Source organism: Mauremys mutica, chromosome 14 (genome assembly GCF_020497125.1).
Source record: "Mauremys mutica isolate MM-2020 ecotype Southern chromosome 14, ASM2049712v1, whole genome shotgun sequence".
Classification (NCBI taxonomy): domain Eukaryota; kingdom Metazoa; phylum Chordata; order Testudines; family Geoemydidae; genus Mauremys; species Mauremys mutica.
The window spans coordinates 28,572,784-28,591,547 of NC_059085.1; the positions used below are offsets into that span (position 1 = coordinate 28,572,784).

Consider the following 18,764-nt stretch of genomic DNA (forward strand, 5'->3'; position numbering starts at 1 on the left):
CTATAAATATTTTTCTTCAGTCTTCACTAGGATCGTCTTCTACTTCTTCATTCCAATCTGTGGGATCCTATGGTCCTTTTGGCAGGATGCCAGCATACAGTCAGTTTAGTCCAAGTCCATTAGTGGGGCAGCAGTTTGGTGCTGTTGGAGTTGGTATGTTTACTTTTTAATATTTTGTATTTTCCTGTAAAATTAAGATGCAGAAAATGTGTATAAATGACTAGTGTATAATGGTTGTGATTTAAGTATCACTCAGACCCTTTAGCTAACCCTTTCATTTAAGGTGTTAGAGCCAGTAGTGCACCTCCTGTGAGATAAACTCCCTCCCCTACCAATGTCCTCTAGTAAAACTAGGGAAGACGACAGTTGATATTTCTAATGCTTTCTCTAGATAAACATAAACTTTAAGGAAGCACTCCTTGCATGCCTGCTTCATACATTATAAAGAAACAAAAGAGGCACAAGCACAATTTTTGTAAAATCTTTACAAGTTGAGTACCTGGGTCTCAATGGGTCCTAAAATCTACCCTGGTTTTTGAAAAAAGAAATGAGCAAGGCCTTGTGTATGCTGGCATTCTAGTCACCAGTATAGTTGTACTGCTGTGGATGCAAGTGCCAGTGCAATTTACAGGGCTGACGCGGTGACGTGCAATGGTTGCTAGAAACTCAGGAGGTCTGTGTACTACAGAAGCAGAACTTAACATAGTTTGCACCCTTATGTTTTTTCATCTACAGAATTTGATTTGGATTACTGAAAGAAACTAAAATGAAGAGGCAAACCTTGTTAATGATCAGGAATGTATTTTGTGGGTGACCTTAAGTGTCTTGCTACATTTGGGTGTGAGCAAACTGTTTTGTAGCATAGGATATATCTAACTTAGTGGGATAGAAAAATATACTTTTGGTAGCCCATAGAATCCTCAGTGTGAAAACTGCCATGCCTAAAACTAAGTGGGAGAAGTGTATGAGGGTACATCTTCCTCTCAGGTTTTTCTGTTACCTCTTAATAGCACACGTTTAATAAATAAATAAATAAATAAAATTGAGGCTTTTCAGTCAGACTTGTGCTATTTAATACCCATAACATACTTTTCATGTGTATTTGAAAAAGCACCCTTGTGAAACGTACACTAGGAAGCTGGCCATGGCGTTGTATCTCGCATTTATAAAATTGTATGGCGATCAAAATTATCTCGTAAAGGGATTTTGTGCCAATACAGTTTACCACCAAGTGGAAAGAAAAGTTAAACGTGTAAAGAATATTTTTGATGATTTTTAAAAAAGCACCATGCACACATTTAAAAATAAAAGTGGACTTTATAGTGGCTGTAAAACGGTATTGTGGCATCTGTTTGTATCAAGAACTTCCATATCAGATGTGCTTAGTCTGAGTAAAAATGACACCTGGATGCTACTTGCTGGTCTACAAGTTTAGCCTGTGATCTGAGATTAAAGTGTTGTTTTAGCCATTATCACCAGTAAGAAAAAAGGTTTTAACAGGCAAATTTAACTCTTCAGTTATACGTTTGCAACCCCATTGCTTTTCATAGGTTTTAACAGATGCATCTGTTTAGAATTTAGTAAATAACTTTTTTTTTAATGTAGAAGAGAACAGAATCCAGCTTTCCCCCTTGGTTGCTGTTACTCCACAGAATGAATAGGAATAAAAAGGATAAGTTTATCATTAAAGCAGTATAACTGCTTAATATATCTCCCTATGTGTGAGAACATACCATTTCACTTTTGCAAATGGGACTTCGGCTCTGCAATCTCTCTTATATGCATCTGAATATTTTTACCTGTAGTCACTTCTCAAGGTAAAATTGTGCTTCAGCCTTTCTTGCTATAGCTTATAGAATACCCATTTATAAAAGGGAGACTGTTGCAGAAAGGTTGTGACTTTTAAGAACTCAAGGAGTCAGTCAGTAATACTTGGGAGTTCTGACTATCCATTAGACTGTAGTCCATCAGCGAGACGGAAATGTTGAATTACAACACAGATTATCAGAAAACGTACTTCATTATCTGCCAAGCTTCTGTCACCGATGCTTACTGTCCAAACATTACCATTTTGTATGTCAGTAGGATTCCTTAGGCTTATAAAACTTGCTGCAAGGTCACCTCATCATGATGAGATGTCCATTGCAATTTATTACTAAATCTTAACCTTGTTATCTCTCCAAAGCTGTGCAGATTTACAAGGCAAGTTACATTGCATGAAGTCACAATATCTGTTGAAGAGATTTTTTTAAAAGTGCAATTTTTGTCTATTTCAGTATTACTCTAGGATGATTAACAAAGCACTAACAATTAAGTGACTTGTCCTAATTAAAAAAAATGACATGGTACCCACAAAACAGAATAATTGAAACCAATTTTAAATCTTTACAGCTCTTTTATTTTCTTCAAAGCAGGGGGTTCCTTGACATCTTTTGGAACAGAAACTTCAGCTAGTGCTAGCTTATCCCAAAGCAGTGCAGTTGGTTCCGTCTTTACAACAGATGCCAGATCACTAAAAACACAGCTATCTCAAGGTAAGTTCTTGAGTGACTAATTGATCTTTCTTACTAATCATAGTGATAGGCCCAGTTATTGTCATTACTCATTCATTCCATTTTAATGGGACTATGTAATTGTTTATAAATCACAATAGCTAAAATATATTCCATAACAAAAGTGGCTCTGGCCAAGACAAGCAAGAAAAAGGTGTTGTCTTTGTTCCTTAACTTGCTGTATTGCATGTAGTTATAGCACTGGTCACCACCCAGAGAATTTCTTCTACAAAAAAAGTTAAACTGCTTAGTTCAGATTGTTAAAATAAACATTGAATGTAGTAATGTGAAATTTTGTAATTGGAGAATTCCTTGATTAATTTCATAGATAGCATGATAAACATTAAGTTCTCCGATGTATATGGTCTGAGGGACTTCTAAAATTTTATTTGACCCTGTTGTGAAGCCTTTATTCCTTGTTATGCTTTTCTTAATATCCTTGGAGCTATTCAGTTGTATTGTCAGTATCAACTACCACATTCCAAGTACAGAATCACAGAAGTATGGGACTGGGAGGAACCTCAGTTGGTCATCTAGTCCTGTCCCTTGCACTGAAGGCAATAAATGAACCATTCCTGATAGTGTTTGTCTAACCTGTTCTTGAAAACCTCCAATGAAGGAGATAACACAGCCTCCCTAGGCAGCTTGTTTCAGTACTTAACTACCCTGACTGGAAGTTTTTCCTAATGTCCAACCTAAACCTCCTTTGCTGCAATTTCAGTTTATTGCTTCTTGTCCTAATCTCAGAGGTTAATGAGAACAATTTTTCACCCTTCTCCTTGTAACAACATTTTATGTACTTGAAAACTGTTATGTCTTCCTCCTCTGCTCCCCATCTTCTCTTCTGATTAAACAGACCTATTTTTTTTTCAATCTTGCTTCATAAGTCATGTTGTTTTTTAGACCTTTAATCGTTTTTGTTGCTCTCCTTGGGACTTTCTCCATTTTGTCCACATCTTTCCTGTAATGTGGTACCCAGAACTGGATACAATACTCCAGCTGAGGCCTTATAAGCATGGAGAAGAACAGAATTACTTTTCATGTCTTGCTTAAAACACTCCTTACAACATCTGCTTTTTAAAGTGGCGTGTGGGGGGTAAGCCATTGAACCCAATAGTAATGGAAATTGCCTGGCCAAATCTCTATGGCATACTTAAACAAAGAAAAGTTCAGGAGTAAAGTCTTCTGAAAATATCCTTTTATTAATGGCATTGGGGTGGTGAGGAAAAACTGAACAGCAGACTTTTTTCTTTTAAAAAAAAAAGTCTTCATTTTGTTTTCCTTCGATCCTCCAGTTATTAAAAGATGAAAAAATATTTAACTTTAATTTATTTTCTGTCAAGGTTTAGGTGAACTTTGTGATCAGAGACTAACAGATTCTTCTTTTCAGGGTCCATAATAGAATCAGTTACCAAAGTTGTTATATTAATAGAAATGATGCTGCAATAACTGGGAAAGTGTGTTGAACATTCAAACTTAACTATTAAAAGAACAGCTTGGGATTTTTCTATGGATATATTTAAAATTGTATGGTGTTTAGAACTAACGTGTAAGATGTAGTCTTGGGTTGAAGGCTTTACCTGCCTAAACCTTCCAGTCAGGCACCTATTTGGCACTCATTCTTTGTTTCAGATCCCAGGCCTAGGTTGTGGCTTAATAATATAATAATTAAAAAAAAAAAAGTGGGGAACGGGGGGGAAGTGGGTTGATTCACTCTCTGTAATCTCTTGAAATCTGAATCACAAGTGAGGTTTTTGCGGGGCGGGGGGTGTTGGTTTTTTTTCCCTTTTTCTAGCAGAAATTTGTCAACATCACTCATGCTATCGTGCAGTTTATGCATGGCTGGGTGTGTCTATTCAGGAGATGCCTATGACTGTGGTAGCAAGTGTATTGCAAATCAAAACTGAAGCGTATGGACAGAACTCTGTGAAGAAGCTTACACAGCTCATCTGCCTGCTGTTCATTAATTTGTAGAACATTCACACAGCAGTACACTAACCTAATTATATAGATAGGTACAGATCTGCCGTTGGGAGGGCAGTTACCTTCTACTCAGTCTTCACAGAAAGGAAGAGGGAAGAGTATTTCCTACCACCCAAACATCAGAAAATTCCATTCCATAGCTAGAACACTTGTGGCTGGGTTGGTAGGAATTAATTGTCCTACCCATTTTTTTTTCTTTTAGACTGGGGGAAGGGGAATTGCTATATATCTCTTCAGTCTGGATTAGTGGATCTGAGGGTGCAGAAATATTTATTTCCTCTTTGGACACAGCTGTCTTGACTGGTAAGGCAGATAACCCCTTCAGTCTAGATTGGTTGACTTGAGAGCAACAAATAAAATTTGTAGATAAGAAATTCTCTCCCTGGTTACATTTTAGGTCGTTCAAGTCCTCAGATAGACCATTTGAGAAAGAGCCCAACCATGGAACAAGCAGTACAAACAGCTTCTGCCCATTTACCTGCTCCAGCACCTGTTGGGAGAAGGAGTCCTGTGTCAGCCAGACCTTTCACATCTGGTAGCCAAAAATCTTTAGAGAATCAGGAGCACAGACGAGGTAGAACTTTGGATATTTTCCTTTTACCTGTCTTGTGCTTTCTCCTTTGAATGGTTTATGGATTCCTTTTAAGTGAGATTTTAAGGTGTATTTTTATTCATACTGCATAATGGTAGTTTATGTGCCAGTGGAGGTCTGAAATCTCATCTTTTTTACCCAATGAATTCTAGTAATCTTAACTTGTTTAATTTTTCTTAAATTAAAAAACACACTTCCGTCATTAGGGTGGGGGAATTGTTATAATTCTGTTAAGCTTTATCACCTACCTGATTTTGACATTCTATATAACATAGCTATGTACAGAAGAATGATAAAAAGATATGACTTGCTCGTCTACATTATTTTCCATCTGTAGCTGAAGCACACAAGGTTTCAAGATCAGAAAATGAGCAACTCAGAAATGAAAACAAGCGACAAATTGGTAAATTAAATTTGTTTTGAGAAAAACCTTATCTTTGTTTTGAGATGTTAATTTTAAGGCTTTAGTAGCTAAGGGTACGTCCAGACTACCCGCCAGATCGGTGGGTAGCGATCGATCCATCAGGGATCGATATATCACGTCTCATCTAGATGCGATATATTGATCCCCAAATGCGCTCCTGTCAACTCCGGAATTCCACTGGGGGAGTGGCGGTAGCAGAGTCGACAGGGGAGGACAGGAGCGCGTTCAGGGATCAATATATCGCGTCTAGATGAGACACGATATATCGATCCCCAATAGATCTACCGTGAGGATGGGAGATAAATCGATATAAGATACGTCAACTTCAGCAACACTATTCCCGTAGCCGAAGTTGCATATCTTACGTTGACACCCTCCTCTTCCCCCCCCCCCTCCCAAAATGTAGACCGTAGCTAAGGGTACGTCCAGACTACCGATGGGGAAGGACTCATAACTGCTCACTTTATATTAAGAAAGTGATGGGCAACTTTTTTCTCTAGTTATAATTCATAAAGCTTAAAACCATGCAGACTTTCACTGCAGTACAGAGCACAGCAATACAGAAAATCCACCTAATTAGTTTTAGGGAACTGATGTCATTTACTTATGGATGGCAACAGTAAGTATTGAAATGGGATACCAGGAGCAAAAATCATGCATAAAGGAAACACGTGCCCTGATGGCAGTGCATTAAGTAGTGATTTGAATAGTGTTGTTGTAAAAGCAAATATTAGTAACTAGATGATAAATACAGCAGGTGTGAAATGCGAAGCCCGATCATTTATTATAGAAGTTGTCAAAGAATAAAATGTTGCAAACATCTTTAAATTCAAAACAATATTTTTTTTACTGTTTTTTCTAACTTAAATTGCTTAATCAAGGTAATCGAACATCCTCATGGAAGGCCTAACTTCTATTCTATTGTAGTATTTATTATAGGTGAATTTAAGATTGTGAGGTGCTCTCTGATATAACAGATATTTACTCACAAGAGATGCAGAAAGTTGGTGCATGAGATACAGACCTGTCATACTGGGCATTCTTAAAGTTGTGAATCTCTTCAAATCCTAAATTCTCACAGCTCCAGGTGGACCTTCAACACGAAGAGGCCGTGGTGGTCACCGTGGTGGCAGAGGACGATTTGGTATTAGGCGGGATGGCCCAATGAAGTTTGAGAAGGACTTTGACTTTGAAAGTGCAAATGCACAATTCAACAAGGAGGAAATTGATAGAGAATTTCATAATAAACTTAAATTAAAAGGTAAACTCACTTCTGTTCTAGAGTTCAGCATGGGAAAATAAGAAACAGGTTGTGTGGCTTAATAAAGCAAAGGCTCTTTTGGGAACATTTCTTTAAAGGCCATATCATAGTAAACTTTTGCTTTCTAGAAACTGATAGTTTTTTTCCATGGTATCTATTTTCTAACATATTTGTTTCTTTATGTATTAATGGCTTGAAAGACTTCTAAACAATATTTGGCTTAGTATTTTAGGCTGGGTTTTTAAAGAATTTTGTTTTCAGTTCTGAAGTACAGAATATCCAAAATTGTGCTACTTAGCTGTAGCAGGTGTATTTTCTAGCAACCCTGTTTATGAGCAGCCTTTCTCAATAGGAAAAGGTAGTAAATGTTTGAGTTCTGGAAAGATGGTGGAATGTAGGGAAAAAATCCATGGATTATGCTCCAACTCTGGAATTTTTTTATGTATTTCAGTCCCTAGCCAGTTTGTCAGTCAATAGTCCGTTAATTCAGTACATGAAAGTCAAGTGAGATACCAAAATGAGAATTTGGAGCAAATATTTTCATTGGAGAGGAGGATATGTGTGTTCCTTTTTCCTCTGCCGGTGCATCCATTTGTTTGTCTTTGCCTTTCTCCTCCTCTAGGAGCAGCCAGAGGAGCTGTAGTTGTTTGAGGGATTGTACATGTCCATTCCAGTGCAGGGGTGTGCGCACTGGGGCATAGCCCTCTTTTTACCTGGTTGTGAGGGCAAGAAGGGGTGGCTTGGGGGGAAGTGGTGGTGCAGGTTTGGGGGTGGGGACAGGGGTGGCGTGAGGGCAGGGCCATGGTTTGGGTGCCGGTGGCCCCACACTTTTAGAAAGCTTTTGCTGCTCCTGGTGTGCACCCCGAGCATGGCAACTAGAAGGTTTTGTTTTTTTTTTTCTTTCCTCAGTGGTATCCAACAGGTCGATTCTGGCACCCTCATGTGCTTTGCGCTCATAGTGCCAGTATAAAGGACCTGGCTGACCTGTGCCCCCTTGGTTCCTTCTTACTGCCTGTGATGGTCACTGGAACTGCTCTCCTTGCTCTACAGCAAGCTATTCTCTGGACTTTTTTTCCTTCGGGTTTTTTTTAAACTTCTAGAGTGTAAATCGCTGAAGGAGAAGTGTCAGCTAGATTATCTAATTATCAACTGAGTTTCATCTGCTCCCAGTTCCAAGGCGTGCCCTGGTCAGTGGGCTTCAAGCCCTGTTCCTCCTGCAGCAGGGCTTTGTCTTTGAATGACGTGCATTCTAGTTGCTGAAAGTGTTGCTGTCAGATCTGCCGTGATTTTAAGCTTCATACAAAGAAGGACTGGGAGGCAGGCTAATGTTCCTATTAATGGAGGCGGTGCTCATTCCTTCCTCCGAGCTGAGCCAGTTGGACTCAGCACCGAGATTCTCAATGTTGGTGAGGAGGCCTCCTCCCACTGAGCAGAAATCTCAGCACTGCTTGCCATTCTTGGCCGAGAGGGAACATTCTCCACCTCCGAAGAAGGCTAGGCACGGAGAGCGGAGTGCAACCTAGGTTGGACCACTCCTCTGCCTCAGTTTTGCAGGCAGCACCATTGACTCCAGCCTGTATGCAGGCACCGTTGAATGTGGTCCCAGATGAGCTGTTGACACTGGAGGGAGAGCAGTGCTAGCACAATTGCAGTGCCATCCATTCCCGAGGCATTTGCCACAGCCAGAAACCTACTGGTGCTCTAGGTACTGCCATCCACCAGCAGTACGAAAGTCGTCAGCACTGATGGACAGGAGGGAGCAGGTAGCCCCTAGCTGCCATCCAATTCTGGGCCCCACAATACCATCCAGAGGGAAACTGTCCTTGCTAATTCCGGTGCAAGCTTCCCTGCCCCAGAACCGATCTCCAACACTGGTGGGAACCGCACCTCCATTGTCCACAAAGGAAGGCTCATCCTTGGAGTCAGGTTGAATCATACCCCTGTTGCCCAAGGAGTCACCCCCATAATCCTTCCGGTCTCCCAGACCCGCCATGGACCCAGCAACAGAGGTGCCTCCGACTGCTTGGCCCGTTGGTCACTGGCCTTTACCTATGTAGTGACCTCTTTTGAACCCATGGGCATTCCCCCCCATGCCAGGCCCCCATTTGAGATGCTCCTTCTTGGTGGCTTCTGAAAGGATGACACCTGTCCCGTTGGGCAGCATGTTTTTATCAGCTCCACCCAGATATTCCAGGGTTTCGAAACAGTCCTCTTCATGGGACGCCTGAAGGCATTACACAAGTTCCTATATCGCTGGATTTTGTGTCCCCTTTTGTTTTCGAACCGCCTGTTCCACTTCATCTCAGCATGGTCTCACATCACCACAGACCATGGGGTGCTGAACACCGTGGAGGTGGGTTCAGAGAACCCTCTTACAAGCAACTTCTAGCCCAGGACGTGAAAGCTCTCCTCCTGGTGGGAACCGTGGAAGAGGTTCCATAGGACTTAAGAGGGAAAGCGTTTTACTCCTGCTATTTCCTAATCCCGAAAGCCAGTGGTGGTCTCAGACCTATTTTAGACCTGTGCCACCTCAACAGCTACCTCAAGATGAAGAAGTTTTCACACGGTCTCTCTAACTTCCATCATCCCCTCCCTGGATCTGGGGCCTAGTAAGCTGCCCTGGATTTAAGAGACACCTATTTCCACATTCCAATTTTCCAAGGCCACAGAAGATTTCTCATGTTTTTCATGAACCAAACCTGCTACCAATTCACGGTCCTCCTGTTTGGCTTCTTGGCAGCCCCACAGGTCTTTAAAGTGTATGGCAGTAGTGGCAGCTTTCTTGAGAAGATGGAGAGGGGATGTGCAAATCTACCCCATCTAGGCAACTGGCTAGTCAAAGGCTGATCCAAGGCTTAAGCAGAATCTTCAGACAGTCAACTTTCCAGGCCCTGGGCCTGCTAATAAATGAGCAGAAGTCTATCTTCACTCTGATACAAAGGATAGAATTGATCAGAGTGGTTCTCGACTCCACCCAGGCCAGGACCTTCCTCCTGGAGGGCTGGTTTCAGGCAATTACATCACTAATAGCACACATCAAGAACCATCATTTCTGTCTCAGACTTCTAGGCTATGTAGCCTCATGCACGTATGTGGTGCAATGTGCAAGGCTACACCTCAGGTCCCTTCAGGCTTGGCTTGCCTCAGTGTACTCACCAAACTGCCATTATTTGGACTCAATTCTCAGAGTCCTCCCCTGGTCTTCACCTCCCTCGATTGGTAGTGGGACCCTCTGGGGGTTTGCACAGGTATTCCCTAGTCTTGGACGCATCAGAGTTAAGCTGGGGAGCTCACGTAGGGCCCCTCAGAACCTGAGGCCTGTGGTCCCGCAGAAGAGCTTTTGTTACATGTCGTCCAAGAACTCAGGGCAGTTCGCCTGGCATGTCACGCATTCTTGCCTCACATTTCAAGCAAGAGTGTGCTAGTGCTCACTGACAACACCGCAGCTATGTGAAACCTAAACAGGCAGGAAGAAGCGCTCTTCTCCTCCTGTGTCACCTGAACCTCACTGTTTTCCACCTGACAGCATGGAAGCTCCATGGCTGAATAGCGCAGAGTTCATCTGCTCAGAGCAGGTTTGCCAAGTCCTGTTAGGTAGCAGGAAGCCCTCTACCAGAGCTACTTACCTCACCAAGTGGAAGCATTTTTCTGTTTGGGGTTCCCAACTCAATCTCTCACCTATGCAATTGTTGATGCAGACTGTTCTTAAGTATTTGCTACACCTAAAACAGCAGGGTTTCATCAATTAAGGTTACATCTCGCAGCAATTTCTGCATTCCACACTCACCCCCAACCCCGTAGATGGCCTATCCATTTTCTCGCGCGAGACGTCCATTTGTTTCCTCAAGGACCTGGAAAGGCTATACCCTCAAATTCTGAGCCCCATACCCCTGTGGGACCTAGACCTGGTTCTATCAAAACTCACAGGCTTCCCATTTGAGCCACTGGCAATGTGCCCCCTGTCATACCTTTCCTGGAAGATGGCCTTTCTGGTGGCTATTACTTTGGCCAGACGAGTCTCTGATATCCGTGCCCCTAAATCAGAGCGCCTGTCCATGGTCATCTTTAAGGATAAGGTGCAGTTGCACCCTCACCCTGCTTTCCTCCCGAAGGTAGTTTCACAGTAATCAAAGGCAATTTTCCTACAGGTTTTCTACCTGAAACCACATGTGAATAGAGAGGAGCAACATCTCCATTCTCTAGATGTCAGCATTTTATATTGATAGGACCAAACCATTCCATAGATGATAGGATGAAAGGCCTCCCCATCTCTGCTCAGAGGATCTCCTCCTGGATCACATCATGCATTCGTACATGTTACGAACAGGCAGGTGTTCGACTGCCAGCTATCCTGACTGTCCATTCCATGAGGGCGCAAGCTTCATCAGCGGCGTTTCAGGCCTGGGTCCCTATCTAGGACATCTCCAGAGCAGCGACTTTGGTCGTCAGTGCATACATTTTCTACTCACTGTGCCATTACTCAACAGGCCAGGGCTGATGCCATTTCCAGACACGCTGTTTTACAGTCCAACCTAACCTCCTGTGTTACTGCTTGGGAGCAACCTACAGTGGAATGGACATGTCTGTGCAATCACTTGAAGAAAAAATAGTTACTAATCTTTCTGTAACTGTTGTTCTTTGAGATGTGTTGCACATGGCCATTCCACAACCCGTCGTCCTACCCCTCTTCAGAGTTAGCCGGAAAGAAGGAACTGAGGGGCGCAGGTTGGCTGAGCGCTTATACTGGGGCTATGAGTGCACAGCACTAGCGAGCACCCAACGGATACCACCGAGGAATAAACTTCTGGAGACTGTGCTTGGAGCGCGCACACACCCTTAGAGTGGAATGGACATGTGCAGCACATCTCAAAGAAAAACAGTTATGGAAAGGTTAGTAACTGTTTTTAGAGCTCTGTAGTGCAAGAATTTAAAATGTGGGGTCTAGCAAAATATAAAATCAGATTTTTTGCAGCCATTTCTATGCAGAGAGGGCGTCTTCACAGCCCTTTTACTGGTGGTGGTCTGTCTTAGGTAAATATGTCTTGAACGAAGATACTGCTTTGCATGTTCGTTTGAGGAAGTATGTGCAGTGTATGGCAGTAGACCAGTAAAGGTTACTAACACATAGTGCTAAGGGGAATTGTTGTAAATATTTAACATTGATGTGCAAAAAGTTCAGCTTTTGATGATGTATCATTTTTATTTTTTCCTTTTTTGGCAAGGCATTGAGATCCAAGCAAGACAATTTAACTTTTGGGGACTATTACAGAACCGGCTAACTTAGCAATGCACTATAACATTGCAGTGGAGTCCTCTATAGTATATCAGAAGTTCTTTTGATAAACCTCAACCCTTAAAGAGGATGAAGAGGCAAAGTTTTTTTAATTAATTATATGTTCTGTTCTTGTATGTTAAATAATACAGATCTTTAGTCCTGTTAAGAATCTAATAAATTCACACTTCCAAACAAGTATAACACACATCCATAACTATAAAATGATTTTAATATCTCCCCTACTAATACCACCTTATTTAATCTGCAAAAAATCAAGTGGGCCTCAGTCCACTGGACAGCAATAACACAAATCCTAATTTAGAAAGTCTAGTTAATAGATGGCTACAGTTGTGACTGTTACATTTGGATACTCACCTTTTCTCAATGGAGTTATGATTATTCCCATGTATTAGATCCTCCAGAAGTTTCCCCTCTAAATTATGAGTCATAACTAACTGCTATATATGTTCTTTCATATGGGAACCATATGAAGGTCAGATTTTTTTTTAAAAAAGTGGAACAGTGTGTAATGTTTAGGCTTTAGGATTTTTTTGTATTTTAAAAATTCGTTGTTTTATTATAGGGCTAGATTTTTGTCACAAGTTAGTGTTGGCCTTTTCTGTTAAATCTTATTGGAATGGAGGAATTCTGATTGTTTTTATTTTTCTAGAAGATAAACTTGAGAAACCAGAGAAGCCTGTAAATGGGGAAGATAAAGGAGACTCAGGTGTTGACACCCAAAACAGTGAAGGGAATGCTGATGAAGAAGATCCACTAGGACCCAACTGCTACTATGACAAAACCAAATCCTTTTTTGATAACATCTCTTGTGATGACAATAGGTATGTCTGCAATGGGAAGCCCATTATTCTCCTCAGTGCATGTCTGTTTCATAATATAGTGCATCAGCATTAATTTGTTTATAGTTCAAAAATGAAGTTCATGACTATGGTTGGAAAGCAACCAAAGTACAAGTGGGACTTGAAATTTCCCAGTATAAAAATATGCAAAATAAAACACAGGTCCTTTGATGGAGTGATGCACTTTTTGAGAGTTGATTCAGCGCTTTCCCAGTGATGCACTGATAGGAGGAAGGATAAGAATTTAGATTTCTATAACTTCTTTTCACCAGTTGGAGGTTCAGTGCTGTTTCAGTGCCATCAGATAGAGAAAATAGCAAACTAAGGCCTGACTTTAAGTTTCCTGGTACTAATTTTCTCAATTTCCTGTTTGAATCAACATAGAGCCTTTGTAATTGTGCAGAATGTAGTATACACAAGACAGCATTCCATCTTAAAGTGAAATTCTCAGTGCAATATTACAGTATATAGCTACAGCAAAACATTCCTTTCCATTATACTAAAAGGATTGTGCCAGGCATTCAAATACCTACAAATAGGTATCACATCAAGCAAAACTGAAATATAAAAGATAAGCAGAAGTGTTTCATTTTAGTGCTTTTTGTGGTGACTTGGGTGCTGCTGGACAGGCTCTCTCATTGTAGCCTGTTTCAAAGTGAAAGTTTAGATGCATTTTAAAGGGCTCTTACTGCTTTATATGTGATAGAGAACGGAGACCAACCTGGGCTGAAGAAAGAAGGTTAAATGCGGAGACTTTCGGCATACCACTGCGTTCAAATCGTGGTCGTGGCGGCTACCGCGGTAGAGGAGGAATTGGTTTCCGTGGTGGCAGAGGACGTGGGGGTGGAAGAGGTGGCTTCGGCGCTCCTCGAGGATTTCGTGGCGGATTCAGAGGTGGTCGTGGAGGCAGGGAGTTTGCTGACTTTGAATATAGGGTAATAATATACTTATATTAATAGAATTTTGTTTAGTGCAATTTGAAGGGTTTTTTGTTCTTGTCTTAGTTACATTTAGGACCTTAATAAGAATTTAGGACCTAATCCAGTGCCCTTTCAGATTGTACAGTCAGGAAAGGCAGTTGGAACAGAGGCATTTCTTAAGCAGTATTCTGAAAATACAAGGATTTTCAGAAGAGGGTTGAACTCTTTTTGTAGCTTAAACTCCTTTACTGCAGAATTCATCACCCATTTTTAACCTTTCACAGTAAACAAAATAAATATTAGAAGCTTTAAAATTATTTCCATAGTTCTGGTATTTTCTTTGATGGAGAAACACACAGTTTTCTAAGACAGCAGTAAGCCACTGTGAGCTCTCATCCTGCTCAAGCATTTCATACTCAAGTTACCTCTAGTCTTCCACAAAAACTGTTCTTTAGGGATTAAATTCACTCCCATACTGAGGGGTCAGCACAAGGCCTATGCAGTTGTTAAATTCCACTTAAACCCTCAGAGTAGGATGTTAGTTGAGCTTAGAGATGCAGATGCCTTGAGTTGGCCTTCTGCAGAAGTCTCATTTCAACTCTAAAAAATCAAACTGAGGATTAAGGCTATGGCCAAAACAATTTCTGGTGTGCTTATAAATTGCTCTTATGTAAGGTCTGATGAAGATGATTATTTTCACTTTTTGACATTATAAAAACAGCAATGGAATGCTGCACAGGGATAGGAAGAACTTGGAAGAAAGGGAATTTCCCACGTCATCCTCTCTTGAACTGCAAAAATAAGTCAAATTTATCCATACTTCTTTGCTGCCTTAATTTAAGTGTCTTAATTATATAAATATAACAGTAAGAAAGCTTGAAGTCCCCCTAAGCATAAGATGAGACAATAGTTACCCAACTGAAATAGTTTGTGTTCAGGATGGGCAGAGCCACTGAGTTAGGTGAGAAGTGGAGTCCTCCCCCAAAGTATATAAACTCTAAAACAACCACCTCAAAAACTTATATGATGTACTCCTTTGGAGTCATGATTGAGGGGCAGAGCAGGTGGACATCCCTAAGTATCAACTGCCAAGTGATGCATTTAGTTAAAGGGACACTTCAGATAGATTTGGCACTTTTTTTTTTAAGGATTTTTGCTTTATTTTTACTAAGAACCATAATTGGCCAGATCTTTTGCTGGGATAAGTAGTCATAGTTCCATTGATTCCAATATTGAAACTTTCATAACGTCACTATTTCAGTGAAAACCGCTTGTATGGGAACTGCACATTTTCCCAAACATTGCATTGCTGCTCTAGAACCAGAAAGTTAGTCAGACCAGAAAAAATACTAAAGTGACAGTTTATTATCCACGCTGAGTGCCATACATCAAGTAAACAAAAATAGATAGAAGTAAGCCTATGTTAAAATTCTGGCCCAGGTTGAATACATGTTCTTGTGATAGTTCACTTGGGAAGGGAGGGGAGGCAGTGGTCAATTAGAAATTTTCATGATATTTTTCTGGTTCATTATGGAATCCTGTATTTTCTTGCATTGGTACAACTTCCTGACTGTGTCAGGCATGCTTCACAAGCTGGTAGGGGTTAGTCCTGACTGTGTCAGGCATGCTTCACAAGCTGGTAGGGGTTAGTCCTGTAGTTTTGAGCTCCTCTGGGAGCTGAGCATGCTTTATCCAGTCAGTAGCATTGATATGGAGTGAGGCAGCATCTGAGGCTTGAGCAGAAGCGAGTGCATAATGCAGCAACTAGGCTGACTGGAAAGTTGATATCTTTACATAATCTATAATGCCGTAAGTGTTTCCAAGCCTGGATGACGAGCCTCCATGAAGTGTGCCAGACTACGAGGGGTGCATTGAATAGAAGTTAAATTAATTATAAAAAGCCATTTTTCTGTGGTTCTGTTAATAGCCTTTGGGAAAGATACTGTGATGTCTGTCTTTTGTGGCTATCTAAGATCAATTAATCACTTTCCATATTCTCAAACTAATTTGACTACAAATATGTTTGAACAAAATATAACATTCTGATGTCTCTTCTAGAAAGACAACAAAGTTTCTGCATAGTCTACAAGAAAGCTGGAACCAGGTGAACTTCTAGATCTTCATGGTCAAGAGAATTAGTTTCAGTCTTTGCAAAGAATGAAGTTAATTTGCTGTATACTTGTCACCAGCACTGGGATTTAACTATTTAATTTCAAAGGGGGGTAATGCAGTTACTTTTTGAAAAATGGCCATCTTTGAAAAAACAAGGAGCATTAAATATATTTGAGATAGAAGGGTAAGTAATTTCTTATGTATAGTTAGCTATAAAGCAGTACTTCGATGGAATTTAAGTATTTTTTCATCACTGAAAGGATTTTTCTTATTACTAAACTGTATTTAATAATTGCCGCAAGTTACAAGGACAATTGTATGCAGAAGGCCGTCGATACTGTGAGTGTTTTTGATCCACTGAAGGTTGTTTTTTGGAAATCCTGTAATATCCCTTTTGAGATAGTTGTACTTTGTCAACTAGGGTGCTGGACAGTAGAAAACTTGTTTTGTCAGACAGATATGTACACACAGTAAATATTGTTTCTTAGGCAAAGGAAACTTTTTATATAGTTGTAAAATTCCATTATATCCCATTGCCAAAGAAACATTACAAACTTTGTATAGCTGTATAAAAAGCAACTAATTTTTTAAAGAATAAACATTTTTAAGTCAGCAAACCTACTATGTTATTGCAAAAGTTGATATGCTAAAAAACACTGAGTTAGTTTTTCTTAGTAGCTTTTCAGGCTTTAAATTTTTGGTTTTTACATTTGGATTATAATGAAGATTTGAAAATGTTCTTCCATTATACAAAACTGGATACTCTTCTTTCTTGCAAGAACTTCATTTTGTAATGTCTGGCATATCACAGGATTTGACCAAATTAAGATTTTTCAAATAAGAACAAAAATAAAACGTTATATGTCAGGACTTGCAATTAATTTTACTTAAGTAGTAAATATTCACTTTTTAAAAAATGGACCAGGCGTATGAGTTAATATGCTCTTTCTAAAATGCTTGGGATAAAAATATGCCTCTGTGTCAATTCTTGAAATGTTAACTTTGTTGTAATACCAGTAGACATAATCAATTTAAAGAGAATTCTTAGTGTTTGAAGTTGTTTGCATTTTGATAGACTCTAGCTTGGAGACATTAAAAATTCTGGTGGTTAGACCACTGAACCCACAAATGACTTGGTATGGATTTTTTTGTCAATTCTAAATTACTAGTTACAACTTTTTGATATGTTTAAGTTATAATTGAAAAAGGAATCTGGTAATTTGCATTTGTATATGTATATGAAGGCCACAGGAATAAAGGGATCCAAAGATTAAAATTTTTTGATCTGATTTGCTGATTTTTTGTTAACTTTTATCCTCAATGTTCAGTGGTGATAAAGATGTGGAAAACTGCACTGTTGGAAAATTGGAATATTTAAAAGTGGTTGATAGAATCTTATCTTAATTTTATATCTTTTTGTATAGCACTACAAGGAAGTATTTTGTAATTGGTTTCCTTATTAAGGTCCAGTATTGGCAGCCGTAGAAGTTAGATAATAATATTGTTTAGTAATGTTTTTTGCATGTTAACAACAATGCCTTTTTGGGAACCACAAATCATGATCCTGAACAACTTCTGAGGTTTTTGAACATAAAGGCAAGTGCTGTACTGTTGCAATAACAATGTATACTGTATGAGGTGTCCCAGGCTTATTTAAACAAGAGAAATTGTAAATATTACCAATGATACATGCTGTGAAGGTCTGAGTTGATGCATCTTCCCCAACTCGTTTGGGTTACTAATTGGGGTGTTTTGTACCCCAGTAACTAGCAGCATGGCATACCTTCAGTGTACTTTGCTACATGAAAGTAAGGTTTTTATTTTAAGGCAGAATAAACAGTTCAATAAAATCAGTCTTTCTGAAAATTCTTTCTAGTTCTAGTAAAACTGGAGTAGGAGGAACAGATTAATAATCTGTTTTCCCAAGCAGATGTACAGAAGAACTGTGCTCTTCCCCCTTCATGATGGAAGCAAGGTAGCAGCAACTACCTCAGGCTCCTCTGTTCCCTCTAATCCTGTTTTCCGCTTTCTTCCTTTTCAAGCAAAGGGACAATTTAGACAAACAAAGGCAATACTAAGGAGAGGGGAAAACAAAAGAATAAGAAAAAAGTATTGTTTTTACAGTTCTTTTAAGCAAGCTAGAGGAAGAACATGTGTGAAAGAAGGGAAGCTTACCCTCCTGTGGTTGCTTCCACTTGGGGGCCCAGCAGTCAGTGCCAGCTAGAGATTCAGTGCTTCCCCAGACCAGCTTCTATTAACCCACTCCCTGTTCAGGCTGTCCATGTGGACAGCCATCGGCATCAGTGGCTCCATCTTTTAAGAGAAACTCTACTACTCTGGGCCTTCCCTTCTTTTTCTTTCCAAAGCAAGTCAGAGCCTCCTGGGCCTCTCAGGTTACCTGTGTGATCCCATTAGCATCAAGTTAATAAATTGAAAACAATGGTATTGCACAGATATAGAGAATAATTCAAGCTGTAGAATTTTTATTATGGGTGCTGTATGAAAGAAACAGCCTGAATGTCAGAGTGTGAGTGTGAAAAATCTGTTTGCTAGGTGCACCACACAGCAGAATATTATTGACTTTTCAGGGTAGAGCTATATTTTTCTACCATTTATAAGGAGTTTCTCCTTATAAATGAAAACTCCCAGAATCAAATTTATAAAGCCCCTAACTTATGTCAGTTCATGTCCTCCTTAATGACCTGTGATGCCTGCAGACTACTGCCAATTGATAAGAATTAGGCAGGTGGTGAGCTACAGTTGGTGCACAGCTTTCTGAAAATAT

At 40.1% G+C, this 18,764-nt stretch overlaps 1 protein-coding gene across 4 annotated transcripts in view; it reads left to right on the top strand.

Annotated features, from left to right (window-relative positions):
• LSM14A (LSM14A mRNA processing body assembly factor) overlaps positions 1-17,832 on the top strand; it is a 33,434-nt gene extending 15,602 nt beyond the window's left edge. The window contains exons 3-10 of one of the 4 annotated variants that reach the window (XM_044987332.1): positions 21-153; positions 2,415-2,534; positions 4,933-5,109; positions 5,465-5,530; positions 6,633-6,812; positions 12,761-12,929; positions 13,654-13,882; positions 15,926-17,832. In XM_044987332.1, the coding sequence (XP_044843267.1) occupies positions 21-153; positions 2,415-2,534; positions 4,933-5,109; positions 5,465-5,530; positions 6,633-6,812; positions 12,761-12,929; positions 13,654-13,882; positions 15,926-15,949 (1,098 nt within the window). In that variant the 3' untranslated portion in view covers positions 15,950-17,832. Of the gene's footprint in view, positions 1-20; positions 154-2,411; positions 2,535-4,932; positions 5,110-5,464; positions 5,531-6,632; positions 6,813-12,757; positions 12,930-13,653; positions 13,883-15,925 lie in introns of all 4 variants that reach the window. The other 3 variants (XM_044987330.1, XM_044987329.1, XM_044987331.1) reach the window with 3 other exon arrangements.
• Positions 17,833-18,764: the final 932 nt, after the last annotated feature.